The sequence below is a fragment of the Talpa europaea genome (genome assembly GCF_964194135.1).
Source record: "Talpa europaea genome assembly, chromosome: 5".
Taxonomy (NCBI): Eukaryota; Metazoa; Chordata; class Mammalia; order Eulipotyphla; family Talpidae; genus Talpa; species Talpa europaea.
The window spans coordinates 93,507,118-93,525,243 of NC_140071.1; the positions used below are offsets into that span (position 1 = coordinate 93,507,118).

The 18,126-nt window shown below is 39.7% G+C and overlaps 1 protein-coding gene and 1 pseudogene across 2 annotated transcripts in view; both read right to left on the reverse strand.

Moving 5' to 3' along the window:
- Nucleotides 1-18,126, reverse strand: part of GPAT3 (glycerol-3-phosphate acyltransferase 3) — a gene marked incomplete at its 5' end in the record, with an annotated part of 62,814 nt that overhangs the window by 37,702 nt on the left and 6,986 nt on the right. The window contains one exon of the mRNA XM_084233483.1: nucleotides 17,469-17,535. Within this exon, the coding sequence (XP_084089609.1) occupies nucleotides 17,469-17,535 (67 nt within the window). The remainder of the gene's footprint in view (nucleotides 1-17,468; nucleotides 17,536-18,126) is intronic.
- On the reverse strand, nucleotides 1,653-8,051 carry LOC311171212 (elongation factor 1-beta-like; annotated as a pseudogene). Its single transcript has 2 exons — nucleotides 8,016-8,051; nucleotides 1,653-2,398 (listed from the first exon to the last, which is right to left on the reverse strand). The product of its transcript is annotated as an elongation factor 1-beta-like (transcript).

An 18,126-nucleotide genomic window follows, 5' to 3' on the forward strand; every position in this document is an offset into this window, starting at 1 on the left:
GTCGCTCAAATTTCTAGCTATTATCTCAATTAGAGACTAACCAATCATATTTACCCTTTCCAAGACTGTTAATCCTCCTTCCTACACTAGAAGGCAACTGACACTTATTGAATGCTTCCTGATACTAGACCAGGTGCTAAACCTTTGATACATGTACTAGGTAATCCCCATAATCTTAAGATATTATCTATTATCCCCATTTTACAGATGAGGAAACTGTTAAGCAACTTGTCAGGAGCTACAAAATAAAAACAAGAACCAGAATTTGTAACTAAGTCTATGACTCCAAAACTAAAGCTTCTTCAAGTCCTAAACTCTCAACTCCCATGTCACTCTGCCCACACTTGGCCTGTCCCCAACCTCAAATGCATATTTCACAACAACTCCACAGTTGATGGGAAAATTAATTAGTACCATTTCTTCCTTGCAACACAGAAAGTCTAGTGTAGCAGTTCTTAGTATCTCTCCTACCTTTGAGGGAGAATGGAACTTTGACACAGAAAGGCCTTTATGCAGCCTCCACCTATCACTAATAGACTGGATCATCCTTCACAGGAATTTATTATTTAAGTCACTCTATTAATTGGAGGGCCTCCCCGGTGGCGCAGAGGTTGAGCGCTGGGTTGCGAAGCTGCCTGAGCCTCTGCTGCACCGGTTCAATCCCCGGCTGCTCCCCGGCCACCAGAGGAGGGTCCCACATGGCGCGCAGACCTCTCCTGCCGCCCACTGCTCCCCTCAGCAGTGTACTTGGGTCCTTCTGCCTGCTCTGCTCCCTGTTCTGGCTCTGGTGAATTCTTTCACCCTCCCGCGCTTCTGACTGTACCCAGTGCATGTACAAACAAACAAACAAATAAATAAATAAAATGCATGCCTTTAAAAAAAAAAAAAGTCACTCTATTAATTGGAGCAGGAATCGCCCCTACTTTTATTGAGATTTAATTAAATATACATTTAATTACATAAATAAATAACATAAATAAATAAATTACATAAATACATAAACATTTATTTAATTAAATGTTTCAGGTATACAAAAAAATGACTTTGCGAGTGTGTGTGTGTAGATAGACAGGCAGACAGCTAAACAGTTGACATACACATAGATAAACACATACAGTATATTATGAAATGATTACCATGGCAAACTTTAGCTCCATTACCTCATGCACAAGTCACACTTTTTTTCTTGTGGTGAGAACTTTTAAGATCTACTCTTAATAACTTTCAAGTATACTATCAGTATTGCAAACTATAGTCATCAGTCTGGTACATTATACTCCCAAAATTTATTCACTTTATAACTAAAGGGTTTTTTTTAAAGATTTATTTATTTATGCATACAAGAACTGGGGTACAGGCCAGAGGTGCAGGGGGTGAGAGAATGAACCAGAGACAGAGGGGGGAACAGAACAGGCAGATTGACTAAAATACACTGCTGAGGGGAGCAGCAGGTGAAACAGGAGAGGTCTCCTGCACCTTGTGGGCCACCTTCCTGGCCAGCAGGGGATCGAACTTGTGCTGCAGAGATTGCAGATAGCAGCACAGTGCTGAGACTTAACCCCTTGTGCCACCAGGGAGGCCATAACTGAAGTTTGTAACTTTTTTTTTTGTCTCTCAAATTTTTATTTAAGGGTCATGACCCATGATGGAGTTTAGATCTTGTTGAAAGCAGCCATGTCCACGGACTGCACATAGTCCTCAAAAGCGGTGATCTGCTCCTCCACCATATCTGTTCCAAATTTATCGTCTTCAACCACACTGTATTTGAAGTTTCTTAATTCCATACCCCACTGGAACTAGTTTAGAAGACCCCCCCAAACCATGCTGTCCACTTGAATGCTTCTGACACACTCCTCTGGCTTTACCATATCTGTCTCATCATCCCAAGGATTCACATCTAGTAAGATGGAAGACTTGGCACCAAGTGCAGGTTTTTGGCTTTCTCTGACTCATACTGTATGAGACATTCTTCTCTCAGCCTCTTAGCTTCTTCACTTTCCTCTTCATCATCAGATCCAAAAAGATCAATGTCATCATCCTCTTTACTATCTGTAGCTCCACTTCCTGTGGTGTCTTCCACATTAGCAGGGCCATACTTGCCCAAAACTTTCTTCACTTCTGGCAGACTTGCCTTTTCTTTTTCAAAAGACTTGATGTGGTTGTACCAGCATAGAACATGGTACAGGTTGGCAAGTGACAGGCCGGAAACTGCTTCAAATACTGCCACATCTGCTTGGGAGGGCACATACCCCTCGATGTAGCTTTTGTCCACTAGGTAATCGTTGCGCACCTAGAGGCCTGCGGGGCTTTTCAAGTCTCCAAAACCCTTGGTGTTGGCTGATATCCAAGCTGTTCGGCAGTGGAGGAAAAGCTGAGCGCAAGCAGTAAGCGTCTGGCGCTGAGAGGGAAAAGGGCTGAAGTTTGTAACTTCTAATCTTCACCCCAACCCTACCTCCCAACTTTAGCAACCACTAATCAACAATCTGTTTTCAAGTTTAGGGTTTGCTTTTTTTTTTTTTTTTTTTTTTTTTTTTTAGATTTCTCCTATCTGACTTATTTTACTTAGCACAATGTCAAGCAGAAATATATATTTTACAGCCTGGAACACATCTGACTTCCATTTGGGTAGTTCTTCCCACAATAAGCCTAACAAAAAACAACCCTTAGGCAGCAGTCCAACCAACACTCCCCCCAGTTGTCGTTCAGCCAGGACTGAGTTGACAGAGGAGGCTGTTATGTCCGATTTATGACTCTACAGCATCAACACACAGAATTTTAACCATTATCCTTGCTCATCAACTAGTCAGTTTAGAAAGGATAATTGCCCGGGATTTTCTATTGCTGTTACTGTTAGATATATTCTAAAATCTTCTACCTCTCTGTCATCTTCATCAACCTTCACTGTCACTCGCTTCTCACCTGCTGGGGTCCCTTCCAATGTTCTATGTCTAACATTGTGTGTTCTTTTTCTTAAAGGGAGTCACCAAACTGTGTAAGTTTTAGGTTCTATAAAACCTGAATTTGGTCCTACCTGAGTCATGTGATTTTGTTGAATACAAGCAACAAATAAACATTAAACCTGTCACCTTACAAACTACAGTGATTAGGAAGAGAAAAACTTAGGATGAAAGACCCAAGTTACTACCAATGTGCTAGAACATTGGGAGTCCACATTAGCATTTTTGCACATTAGCACTTTTTTGCTTAACTTCACCTATTATTCATTATGGTTTCCTAACAGCTATTCAATAATGATTTTTCAATTGTTTAAAAAAAATTATTACTCATAAAACTATTCATGGTCCTCCAATTAAGAATTATAATAAACTTTTTTTACATACAAAGGGCAATGTTTACTTAATCCAATCAAGAAAATCCAACTGGGTGTCCCTGTTGGGAGCAAGGGGTTAAGTTGCAGCACAGTGAAGCTATCCATAGCCACTGCAGCACTGCAGGAGTTTAATCCCCAGCCAGGGAGCTAACCCACATGTGCGGCAGACCTCTCCTGCCTCACCTGCCTCTCCCCTCAGCAATGTATTTCAGTCAATCTGCCTGTTCTCCCCACTCTGTCTCCATTGAATCCTCTACCCCACACACCCCTGCCTGTACCCCAGTTCTTATATGCATACATAAATAAATCTTTAAAAACAATAAAATAAAATAGCAAGAGTCAACAAGTACTTAACATGAGATGTAAAGATACATCAAAGCCAACACAATGCTTACAAAAGGGGGTGGGGGGGCACAGCCTGTCCTCCCCAGGATTGCCAGTCAGCACCACTGTCACTCTATACCATGTGGAGTAGCAGCCAGCACAATTAGACAATGAGAGAAATAAAGTATAATCTTTTCCAGGTTGAATAACAAGTGGTAAAACTATCCCTGTGTGAATCTTACACCTGAATAAGGAAGGAAATCTGAAAACCTACATACCACCCTTACTAAAATCAAAAGCTTTCCAATGTATAAAACAACAATCCGAAGACAGGATGGAAGAAACACTCCATTTGTAATAGCAACAGGAAATAGAAACTGAGGAGGAAATGAACAAAACCCATCTGAGAAAAACATTAAAACATCTGGGAAAAAATACCTAACCAAATGGAAAGATATAATGTCCTTGGAAAGTAAGACTCAACATAGATAATGTCAAATCTTCCTCCATACTTTCATAAATTTAGTACAACTGCAGTAAAAATAGATATTAGTATTTCTTCTGTATCAAGATCATGAGAAAAATTCTGTGAAGGATCAAGATAATATGAGGAAAATTCTGTGAAGGAAAAGCAACAAAAACTACTATCCCCATAAAATGCTAAATTAATCTATTGAATTATCAATAATGAAAATATTACAATGACATTGCATGAGAAGACAAATAAACAAGGGGAACAGAATAAAAAGTCCAGAATTAGAACCAAATATATAATGGAATCCAGGAAATCGTTAAGGATGCATCTCAAATCAATTAAGTAGACATGGATTTTTGAAGAGTGCTAATAACAACTGAATGGCCTTCTGGGAAATACACTAGAGAAAATGAAACAAATATTTAAATATAAAAAAATAAAGAAATCATTGAAGAATTCCCTTAAAACTGAGCAAGGAAATCATATTTCTAATAAAAACTCAAAATCCACAAGTTATAAAAGGAAAATACTGACAAATTTGACTACATACAAAGAGAAAAATCTTCATATAAGAAGCTCCCTAGTGGCTCAAGGGGTTAAGACACTGCTCTATGAAGCTATCCACAGCCACTGCAGCACAAGTTCGATCCCTGGCCAGGGAGGCGACATACATGGCACAGCAGACCTCTCCTATCTCACCTGCTGCTCCCTTCAGCAGGATATTTCAGTATATCTGCCTGTTCTGCTCCCTACTCAGTCTCTGGTGAATCCTCTCACCCTCCCCCTACTCTGCATTCTGGCCTGCATAAATAAATCTTTATTTATATGCATAAAGAAATCTTAAAAAAAAAAAGCATGATAAGCAAAGAAAAAATACAAATGGAAACTGAAATATTTGTATTTTAGCATAGATAGAAGCCAATCACCTAAATATTATATGAGAAGGTCCCAGAAATCAAGCAAAAACAGATATCAAAAAGAAATTTTCAAATGGCCAAAAGGAGTAGATAGCTCCCAGGGGGGGAAAAAAATACAAATGGCTCTAAAACATGAAATGTGTACAAACTCACACTCTTTGTAAGAGAAGCACAAATTAGGGCTAAATTGACTTTCCGATTCTCACCTATCAGATTGGTACAAATCCAAAATTTGATGTATATTTATTGATACATTTGCTGAAGCTGTGCGAAAACAAGCAGCTGCATACACTCCTGGTGGGAGTACAAATGGCACAAGCACTAATGAAAAGCAATTTGGTGCCATCAGTCAAAACTGCAAATGCTCTTTGACAGAGCAGACCCCTTCTATCACAGATCTGTCCTTATCAGCCATTTTTTCTAAACAACAAAAGGTGGGGAATACAGGTAAAAAGAACCATAAGCATTCATTTAATATTTCTTTTAACTGCTAAAAAAGGACCTTCACAACCATTTGGAAAAGATTATAGTATATTATAAGTGAAACCTAAGATTCAGAATAGTGTTTATTCTATATCATATTTGGTGTGAGCAAGTCATGAAAATAAAAATATTTCCATTATTTTAGCATGTCTGAAATAGCATAAAGTGATACTGACAAGAACCATAAGAAACTGCACAATGTAGAGCCAGAACGGGTGGACGGTACAGTTACCAAACCATTTGTTCTTATATTGCTGAGTTTTGAACCATGTGAATGCACTGCTTATGCAAAAAATAAAAATATCATTTTAAGGATCTGTAAACTCAACTTCAAAATGTTTACACAAGAACTTGCACATGGTAGATAGTGTGTGCCCACCTGTTAGCTCTTCCATCAGTCCAATGGCTCAACATAAACTCAGGGCTGTAAAATGAGCAATGTAAACACACTTGACTACTTTCCATATAACCAGTGGAATTTGATTTGCATTTCAGATTGGATTTGCATTTCAAATCTTATCCAAAAATACTGAATTTCTGGACTAGCTTTACAAGTCCCTAACAGTCCCCCAATCTCAATGGCCTATGCTCATCTACAGGCACTGTTTACTAGTAAAGTATTCAGTGTTTTTATTTCTGAAAAGTTGCTAGTGATCATCTATTCTTTTTGGGAGAAAAATATAGCACAAACGAGTATCAATGGGCAGAGGCAGGATGTGAAAGAAATTAGTGCTCTCAGGTTTCCATCGCCTTTGCCCTTACTCTCTTTCCTAGTTAATCCTTGTCTGTTCCATTTGTCTCTTCTTGCCCCTTTTAAATAATATATTTTTGCTGCAGTCTTTATAAATGTTTTACTCTCGAGTCCCTGAAATCCATCATTTCAACTTTCACTTTCTGCAGGCACCTTCCAAATATATCCATAGTCCTGCCTTTTATCATCAGGATCACAGTTTTATATGGCTGTCAAGAGGTGCCACATCTACACTAACCCCACTGCTGTGTTTCAAGGCATTACCTTCCACAAAGCTTCCTTCCCTCCATTCTTCACTTTCCTCCCCTCTTCCAGTTTAACCGTCTTTTCACATTTGGCTTCCCAAAACTTAGAATCCTCATCTAAAGAAGTAATTTATTAGCCTGGCATTTAAAGCCTTTTAGCATCTGACTTAAAACCAAATATCCAGGGACCTCCCTGCTGGAGCAAGGGGTTAAGATTCAGCATTATGATCCATAGCCACTGCAGCACCGAGTTCCATACCCACCTGGCCAGAGAGCTACCCACATGGTGCAGCAGACCTCTTCTGTCTCGCCCGTTGTTCCCCTCAGCAGTGTATTTCAGTCAGTCTGCCTGTTCTGTTCCGCACTCTGTCTCTGGTTTGTCCTCTCACATGTTCCCCCACCCCCTGCCGCACCTCTGGCCTGCACCCCAGTTCCCCCCAGTTCTTGTATGCATAAATAAATCAATCTTAAAAAAAAAAAATATCCAATCTCAACTCTTTCTACCTCCAAATTCATCTTCACTAGCCCTCACTGCAGTCAAACTAAATCAGTTATTGGGCCCTAATAACTCCTAGGCTCCCCTGTTCTCCTGTGTTTGTTTATAATTTCTTCCACCTGACACCCTTTATCTTAAAATCATTCAAAATATTTCACATCAGCAGAACTCCAATTTCCCCCTTTTTGTTTTCCTTGAGTTCATGAATCCCTGACTCCATTTATTATGTAACAAGGGGTTATCTTAACCGATGATCAGCAAAGACCAATAAAAGATCAAATTACAAACTTATGCAATTAGCATTTCTAACTTTCTACAATGAAATCTGGGTTATGCTAAAGGACACAATGGGTGGCTTGTCATGTGGGACTAAGGGTGGAATGGCAAGATGATGACATACTGGTTTTGTAAATCCAAAAGGGGTACTGGAGGGAGAATAGCCTACTCATTCTTTTATCTTCGTCGATTACAAAATGGCTGTTTTTCTCTTTCCTTGCACCTTCTCTGATACATGTGCTTCTGTGCTGATTAGCAATCTTGGGAACATACTCTTTGTACAAAAGGCCGTAATTAGCATCAAAAGCTAAACACTATGACATGCTGGGATTCTGCAATGCGTGCTGGCACCACACACTATCAGCTGGAAGGGGTCACTGACTGGCAAGTAAACTCACCGATCTGAACATGAGTCATGGAAAATGAAGATGTTCATGTATTTGAGCTAACGTCATTGCAGATGCAGAAAGAGGATATGTACGAAACTCTAACAGACACTGATAGAGGAAACAGAAAGCTTACAACACTTGGAAAAAAAGGAACATACACTTACCCTTTGCAAAGACTTTCAGTGCTTTACATATTGTACCAAACAGATGAAAGGTATTAATTACACATAGTCAATGTCTGTAGGGGTCTTCCAGGACCTAGGATAGCATTACATACTGGCCAACCAAAGATCAGAAGTCAGAAATGCATTTACTACACCTAACCTACCGAACACCACAGCTTAGCCTCGCTCACCTTGAACATGCTCAGAACAATGCATTGGCCTACAGGTGGGCAAAATCACCTGATATGAAGACTACTTTTTATAAAGCGTTCACTATCTGGTGTAATTTATTGAATTTTGTACTGAAAGTGAAAAAAAATCTGTAGAATATCAGTTGTTAATCCTCGTCATCACGTGGCTGACTAGGAGCTGAAGTTCATTACTCCATCTTGCATCACAGAGTATCATACCTACCACATCAATAGCCCAGGAAATGATGAAAATTCAAATTATGCTCTCTATGGAAATAATACCGGTTCTGCACTATAATAAAGTGAAAATCATTTAAGTCAGGGACTATCTGAAATCTATGTTAAAGCTTAATATGTTTTCTTTTTATACGTTTCTTTTAAAGGCATGGTCTCTGAAACTCATTATCAATTTCCCCTTTTTAAACCAAGAGAATGCCAGTTTCAAAGAAATACCAGAAATCCAAGCCCATGACACCTTTTTCCCTTATAACTTGAAGGGTATCATTTACTAGGTATAGGCACTGTCTCCAAAGCATTTAACTTTTTGTAAAGCCCTGAAACCAGTTCTTCCAAGTTGCTGGCTTCTGTATACAGTTATTTTCCAGATACATTACAGGAAAAGCACCAAAAAAACCAACCACAAAGCTTGTCCATGGTGTCCCCTGCATCCTTAGTTCCAGAGTCGACTCCTGTTTCCCAACTCAACACCAGAGACCCATGATCCAGAGAGGAGCATAGAGGTTAGACAGGATGAAGACTCAAGAGGCCGTAACAGAAAAGCAGGCCCTACATATCCCATTCTTTCCTTTTGTTACCAGGCAATATTACAGGCAATTATTACAGGTAATAAAAAATCCAATGGTTCTGCTCCTTAAGACTCCTTCAGAAAGCTGAATAGGACTCAAGGAGTTAAAGTTCTTTCTAACCAGCCCAAAGTTTGATGGAGAAATGAGCTTTGAAGAAGACAAACAGGAAGACCAGGCACCTGATGCAGAAAAGTTAGTCAAGGGGTTCCATGGTACAGTTTTCATCACATTGCACCTGGCATTCAAAGGGGAAGTTCACAGCCTAAGAGTCTTGTCCACCCCCGGGACAGTCAGACATCAATGGCTATTTCCCACCCAACCCAAGAAAAGGATCTGTCTAATTCCAGGTCCATTCAGCTCTCTCCTTTCCCAACTACCTATTCACACCACACACAGGCCCTCCACCACCTGCCCCCCATTCCCCAGCCTTCTGGGTACAAAATCTGTTTTGGCATCCTGACTCCTACCTGCTTGTTCATTTAAGAACTTACAGTGACCTGGGAGCTCCAGTAAGAAAACTGGTAAATGCCATTATAAAACTCCTAGAGAGGGGCCTCCCTGGTGGCACAAGGAGTTAAGTCACAGTACTATGAAGCTATCCACTGCAGCACAAGTTTGATCCCTGGCCAGGGAGCTAACCCACATTGCACAGCAGACCTCTCCTGTCTTGCCTGCTGCAACCTTCAGAAGTGTATTTCAGTCAGTCTGCCTGTTCTGTTCCCCACTCTGTCTCTGGTGAGTCCTCTCACCCCCCCATCTCTGGCCTGCACCCCAGCTCTTATATGCATAAATAAATAAATCTTAAAAAAAAAAAAACTCAAGAAAGGAGGACTTGAAGGTTGTTGCTGAATAAAAGATATAACAAGAAGCGTTCTTGCTTTCTCTCCCTACAAAGCAAGTGACCCATTCTCTCCCTACAAGAAAGCAGATACGTCCCCGGCTACAGAAAATACATGAAGATGGATTAAACACTGAAAGAGGTGCTTAGAATTTTTGTAGGGAATTTTACAACCAAGACAAAGCACTGCTAAAAAATGAAATGAACTTTGTTATATAATTCTTATCACTCCCAAAGTATCTATAGGTACATCTACAGATACCTGCTCCTCCCAGCAGTAAAGAGAATTTCCCTAAGCAAATGGGGATATATTCTTGAATTGCCTTTCCCATCATGTGATCCTACTATCATCTCACTCTCAAGTAATCCTTTAGTCTCAGTTCTCATCCAGCTTTTTCAAACTATAATTCTGAGAAGCAGGCACCCTCCTGTAAACTGTGAGGGGTTTTGGACTATGGGAGCTAACTAAATCCTAAAGAGTTTCAACAGCTAATTAGTGCTGAGGATAGAAAGATTTAAAATCTGCTTATGTTATGCTTATAATTGCTTTTATCTGCTTATATTAGTTATTTTTTAAACTAACTTCAAAAAAATAAATTAGAGGGCCTCCCTGGTGGCAGGATACTGCTAATATCTCAGAATATGTAGGATACCCCAAGGCAAAAAAATTATTCTGTCCAAAAATGTCAGTGGAGCTGAATATGATAAACAAGTTCTAAGAGATAATATGTTTTGATTAACTCCTTTGTTTCAGAGCTTTAAGTTTAAATTCCAGGCACATGGTCAGGTACAATGGAGCTGTGTCTGGGAGCAGGTATTCATCAATCACACACCCAGACAGACACCTATTTTCTATTCACATAAAACTAGTTCTAGACGAAAGACACTAAAGTCAGACTAAAGAAACTAGCTGAAGGATTATTGGTATTTTATTTGGTTGGGCTTTGCTAAGTTTTATGTTTAAAATAAATGTTTAATCAAATGAAATGACTTTAATGAAGGATTTTGATACATTTGCTTCAGATTATTTTTTAAAGTGTTGATAAAGTTAAAGCCCATGTTCCCACCATCCTATTATTTCCACATATATTTTGCACTTATCTACATATATCTACATAAATAGTATCTATTTATGGTAATAATTTTTTTTATTTTTAAGGTTTATTTTATTTATGCATACAAGAACTGGGATGCAGGCCAAAGGTTCAGAGGGCAAGAGGATTCACCAGAGACATAGTGGGGAGAAGAACAGATGGATCCACTGAAATACACTGCTGAGGGAACAGCGAGTGAGATAGGAGAGGTCTGCTGCGTTATGTGGGTCAGCTCCTTGGCCGGGGATCGAACTCATGCAAAAGTGGCTGCTGATAGCTTGATAGTGCTGAGACTTTAACCACTGCACTACCAGGGATGTCCCTATATTTTAAATAAATGCAATCATACTATACATTTTTTTCTTTCAACGCTGAGATGTGTCTTTGTTCTTTCCATATAAAGCCAGTTGATTCATTTGACAGGCATAAATTGAGAGTATAAATAAATCAGTCTACTTTCTAATTTTCCACCTACTGGATGGACACCTGGGGTGTCTCCACTTTTTCACAATCTGTATACACCTGTAAGATGTCTTCCAATACACATGCTGAGTGTTTGGCTAGGTTCGAAATCTCAGAAATAGAATTTTGAAGTTTGCTGCAAATTTGCTTCAAATTTGCCAAATTGTTATACAAAGAGGTTGGACGATGTTTCCATTATATAGCACTTCAGAAAACACATATAACTGATCTTACAGTTTTCAAATAAGAAAAAAAAAATCAAACACTTGCCTTCTACAAAGCTATATTAAGATCTGAGTGTAAAAACGCAGAGTATTAAAACTTCTTACTACCAAGTCCAACAGTGGAGAGTTGCACAAAGCCAATTCCCAGACAATGACTGAGTTGTCAAATAATTCAACTCAATTCTAACACTATTTTCCAGGAGATAGCTAAGGTGAGTTTCCAAAAATCTCCTCCTTGGGTTGGATTAATTTGCTCGAGCAGCTCACAGAACTCAGAAACACTTACTTACTACATTACTGGGTTATTATCAGAAACAGCCAGATGAAGCATAGAGTGAGGTATGGAAAAGGGGTTCGAGACTCCCACGTCTTCTTCAGGAGCACCACCCTCCAGCGTGAGGAGATACCCTTCAGTTGGGGGGGTTGCATGGGGCCTCATTACCTTGGTATGATCGATTAAATGTTCGACCATTGGTGATACTGAACTCAAAGTCCAGTTCTTCCCTGAAGCTGAGGAGTGAAGCTAAAACTCCAACCCTTAATCACATGGTTGGCTCCCCAGGCAACCAGCTGCCCCAGGGAGGGGGGGGCACCCCTTTTCCTCCCCCCCACTCATCAAGGGACTTCCCAAAAGTTCCTTCATTAGCATAACAAAAGGCACCTTTTGGGTGGTTGTGACTTAAATCCAAGGGTTTTAGGAACCCTGCCAGAAATGGGGGTGAAGATCAAATATGTGTTTCCTATTATAAATCATAATACCGCTAGAGAATTTTTTTCAGAATCACCTGCTAGGAAGGAATACTTATTCCAAGAGCAACAATCCATAGTCCTGTCCCCACAAAAACTTTCAAATGTCAAAAAAGGAGTGTCTAAAAATAAACATTTGGGGGCCTCCCTAGTGGCACAAGGAGTTAAGACACAGCACTATGAAGCTATCTGCAGCCACAGCTAGAGCAATATAAGTTCGATCCCCGACCAGAATGGTGACACACACAGCACAGCAGACCTCTCCTGTCTCACCCGCTGCTCACCTCAGCAGTGTATTTCAGTACATCTGCTTGTTCTGCTCCCCACTCTGTGTCTGGTGAATCCTCTCACCCCACCCCATCTCTGGCCTGCACCCCAGCTCTTGTATGCATAAATAAATCTTTAAAAATAATAATAAAAAATAAACACTTGTGGGTTATGACCAAATCTCAATTCAAACAAATCAATTGTAAGATAATGACATTATTATAGGAATTTAAACGCAGACTGCATATTAGATGACATTAAGAATTTGTTACATTTGGGCCTCCCCTTTAGCGCATTGGTTGAGCGCTGGGTTGCAAAGCTGGCCGCAGCCTTTGCAGCACGGGTTCGATCCCCGGCCACCGGCGAGGGTCCCACATGGCGCGCAGACCTCTCCTGCCGCCCACTGCTCCCCTCAGCAGTGTACTTTGTCAGTCTGCCTGTTCTGCTCTCCGCTCTGGCTCTGGTGAATTCTCTCACCCTCCCGTACTTCTGACTGTACCCAGTGCTTGTGTAAATAAATAAAATAAATCTTTAAAAAAAAAAAAAAAAGCTAGTTCTGCTGTGTAATTTAAAAAAAAATTTTATTACATTTATTAAAAGGATAATAGCAATGCGGCTATTTTTAAAGTTTTTGAGAAATGCATGGAAAGACATGAAATTTTGTATCTGTGTTAAATACTTCTTTACCAAGAAAGAATGATAAATTAACCAAATATGGCAAAATCTTGACAAATGTTGAATCTGGCTATATGAGGCTCATTATGCTATTTCTCTATTTCTCATTATGCTATTTCTCTACGTATGTTTCAAAATTGTCATCATCATTATCACCAATACTCATCATTAAGGGAAAACTAATAAAATCAGGTAGACATTGCCATGATAAAGGAAAAACTCAACCAAGGATTCTTCCACATCTGGCAACTGGGTTCTTTTTATTGATACAACTAGTTAAATTAGGTCCAATGTTTTATCATTAATTTATCATTAAGGAAACCCCAGTAAATGCATTATATGCCACAACCTTGAGGAGAGCAGACAGTGATCTATAGTCAAAGAATTAAATCAATTTAGCTGCCTGAAACAGACTACCAAAAACAAAATTAATATGATAAAATTATATTCCTCAAAAGTCTGTGATTAAATGTTATCCCACATTTTCTGTGAAGCCAAGAAATTTGATGACTTCATATAATCAGTGTTTTACAAGTATCAATGTGGTCAGTCAAGTCTCACAAAACGAATTTTCTATGGAAAAATAAAATAAGAGGGAAATGTTAGACAACATGAATTATCTCAGAATAGGTATACCATCAGAGGCTTTCCCTAAAGCATTCTGTTCTTTGTTGGGGAAGAGGAGGTGTAAAAGGTGGGGAATGGGGGACAGAAGAGAAATTGAGCACAGGGACTTAATTAACCATAGTCCATGTGACCCAAAATCTCTGTGCGTGTGCATGCGTTCTCGCTGCAAAAGGACAACTTGGAGGACCCAAGGAGGTGGCATGCATTTTCCAGTGCCCAAAGTGCTGAGTCAGGCCAGCAACACTTTCCAGAGAACAATGCCAAAATGACTAAGCTAAGCCACCTCCTTCTTTATTTGTATGGGTTGTGACTCACTCCTGGCGCAAAGGCAACTACATGCCTTTTATTCCTGCCTGTTGACTTCTGGTTTGTCATTATTCAAAATGCCCTAGTACCACAATGCAACTAGAGTAGAATTAAACTTGAATTATGAAAATTACATGCTTAATTATAATCACGATCAAAATTAATAACTAATTGTGTATGATAGCATAGGTGAGGGACCCCAAGAGTGAGGTCAGTAGATCCTAATAGTCAAAGAGTCCCTTGCACTATTTATGAACAGGGAAAAATAAAATTTGCTAAAATCACAGTCATCTGTCCTATGATTGTAGTGGGGCTAAAACAACAGATACAAATGAGCCATTACCTTCCTCTTCTTAGAGCCTCCTATCACATACGTTCCCAGGTAACAAAAACTAGAGTAAAGAGTAATTGTATTCTCCACTGAAGTTGAATGTTCAGTATAACAGTTACTTGAAGTAGGAAAAAATTTATCTTCATCATTGAACTAACAATGAGGAAAAATTCTTAAAGCTAAAAGAGGAAGGAAGATCTTCAAGAGATCATATCTGAAGCTCGGTAGATTAGTTTTTTAATAGATGACACAATAGAATGTGGCTGAAAATAGAAGAGACATAACCACAAAGATTCAGCTTTCCCTCGATTCAGCTTTCTGTTGGTCCATTCAATGAAAGTACAGAAGAAACACAATGGAACAGGGGTTTGGCTGGAAAAGAGACCTGAAAAGTGTTTCAAAAAAAAAAAAAAAAAAATTCTTTCATCAAGTAAAAGATTATCAGGAGGAATTTTTTTGGTATATAACATAAACATAACTATCCCTCTCAGCTCCCCAAACCTATCATCAACACTGTATCATTCAGAGACATCTCAGAATCACACCTGCCTCCCTGGGGCCTTTGGCCTGCCTGGGACTCTGACCTAAACTTTGATCACTGGATACTGACTTGGAGTGGAGTTGACTGAAGTACTGAGACATGATGCTCCTAATGCAAAAGATTGCACCAGCCAACCACACAAGCGCTCGTTGTGTTTCATCATCCTCAGCCAATTTGTCTAGAATGCCACTACCTCTCTGCTGACTTCAAACATCCGGATGTATCAACAGGCACACACCCCATAACAGGGCTGCCCAAGCAGCACTTAAATCAGGATGGGAGTGGAGGTGCATGCCATGCAGAGTTGTGGGATTAACAGAGATGAGAGGAGCATATCTCAGAGCCTAAATTAGATCTCGTGCTTATGCACCTACCTAAGCTTGCATCACAGGGCCAGCCGGATGCCTGTCACACCACCGGGACACTGTCTTACTCATCTTTGGATACCACATTCACCTCACATGTAGTAAATGCTCAATCACCGCGATGGTCAATTCCCAATTTCTCAAGCTAAAAGGAAGGCCAGAGGTCAAAAGCCAGCAGCGAAGGCTGCCACAGGCCAGTTACTGGGTCTAAGTTGTGCAGCGGCGCTGGCACTAAGCCTCCCCTGGGGCACCAGTTTTTTCCAGTGTGCAATCTGGCCAGGTTTGTGATGATAAACTAAGGAAAAAGTTGGACTTGAATGAAAATTTGTCTATTGATTTGATAGCCAAGTAGTCCATGAGCAAGGTAGGGGGCCGTGGGATGGCATGATGGGATTGGGGCGGGTTGGGGAGAGCTCAGCCACCCAAAGGTTCTACCCACTTAAACAAAGAAAAAGGGGCACCTGCATTTTTTACTGAGGCGTGCACTTCAAACAGCAGCACCACTAGCGAGGCACCTAGAAAGGAAGCTGAGAGAGGCCGGGGGGGTCCAGGGTACCAGGTGTCAGTCCCCAATAAAGACAGCTGTCATGGGATGGGGGGAAGGGGCTGTCACTCTGAATGATATGTGACAAATTTTGTAGATATCAGCCTTACTCTCAACCATTATGACTTATACTTTGTATTCTTACTTTTTCCTGGAAGTAACATGGAAAAGTCAAAGACAAAAAGTAGAGAAGATAGTTTTATGCTGAAAAACATAACTAGTGAAAACGTCCACTTCCCTATGCCCTAAAAAAAAAAAAAAAAAACTAAACCACTGCTACTGGAACATCTTCCTCTATTTTTCAGTCCTCTTAATCTAAAATTTGAAACACCTTGCCCTTTTAGATTCATGGCCCAAGACAAGCACCACCACCACCACCCCAACCGATAGGCCCCCTGGAATTTCACTCAAAATCAATGGCAGCCTAAAGTCTCACCAAATACAACAGAAATAAAGTTTGTTGTCTCCTTAAATGCTAAGGACACAGATTTAAAAATATATTCAGGAAAAAAAAATTAGTAGATCTGTTATACCTGAGAGGTATATGACTAAGGGATCGAGTATAACTAGACAATCTTGGTAAAAATGTTACTAGTGATAATATTTTGAAGTTTAAATTCATACCATGAAGCAATACTAGTTACTTCAACCAACTGAACATAACAATCCAACTACACAAAATTATACAGATGTTTTCACTCTACTGTTTTGTTTTGTTTTTTCAAAATACACTAGAAGGTACAATTTCCACAATTTTTTGAAAAACCTCCAGAAGACAAATTCCTTCTCATTGTGTCTTTGACATTTTGATCCTCTCTAATCCCAAATTACATGGGCATAAAATTGTTTCAACAATTATTTTTGAAAAACATATAAAGGCTTAGTTTGTATTAAACTTCACCATTTATTTCTTCCTAAATTCATATTTGTTGTTCCCATAGACTTCTGCTCCCCTATAAACCCAATGTCTTAAATGTTCTTAAAATTCTGACCCCAAGTGAAAGAGGGTTTACTGGGTCAAAGGCAAGGCACACAAACAGAACTGGGACAGTTAGCTCATTTGATTTGTTCACTCACTTCTAGAAATATTAAACAAGTTTCTTACTGCGGGACTTTTCTGAGCAATTGTTTCTACGCAATAATACTCTCCAAAAGGAATATATAATTATGTGGTGCTTTCCAAGCTTATTTCATGGAAGAGTTCTATTTTATGAATTACTAATCAACCTTTAGCAAGAAACAGTTTTGGAGGAAGATAATTTGAGAACCAAAAGTTAAAACAAATGTACTAACAAAACCTCAAAATAGGTGTAAATGCCATTGGCTACATCTTTAAAACCATGAGCAACCGCTTTTACATGCAAGCCTTTAGAAATACTCTGTAAGAACACGTAAACGAACCAGCACACATTACCACCTTTATAGTAAAAACTCAATCAAAACTCAGGCAGCTGCTTTTTTTTTTTTTTGCATAAAGAACGGAATTATGAATGATTGGGGCCTTTAGAATGCACTAACTCTCTGCATATCTCAAGTTCAAATTGGATAAGCCTACCTAATTTGGATATTGTAACAATCATAATGAAGAGGAAGACTTACCACCAAAAGCTGTGTTTTTCAGAACTGACTCCTTTGGGACTCCTTTTTCAATTCGTATTGTGGCCCACTGTTCAAAAACAAGAAGTATTCAATGTAAAATACTTAAACCATGCTCATGCAGTAGTGAAATTAACCATTAATCTCTGTACTATTTGAATTAAAGAGATGCCAGGGAAATCTCTGATGCAGAAATACTCCAAGTCCCAAGAACACTGTTATTATAGTTATTGACAGTGCCCCAATAAAATGAGTAAAAGATCATGTTAATGCTATTTAAACCCCCTCACACACCTGGTACCCTCAATAAATTACTCCCTGAAAAGGGCATGAAAAATATGAGTCAAGAGCACAAGTTGTGGGGCCTCCCAGGTGGCGCAAGGGGTTAAGACGTCAACCTATGAAGCTGTCCTCAACCACTGCAGCATGAGTTCGATCCCCGGCCAAGGAGCTAACCCATATTGCACAACAGACCTCTCCTGACTCACCCACTGCTCCCCTCAGCAGTGTACTTTGGCCAATGTGCCTGGTCTGTTCCCCACTCTGTCTCTGGTGAATCCTCTCATTCCCCACACCTCTAGCCTGTACGCCAGTTCTTGCATGCATAAATAAATCTTTAAAAAAAACTTAAAGAGGGCCTCCCCGGTGGCGCAGCAGTTGA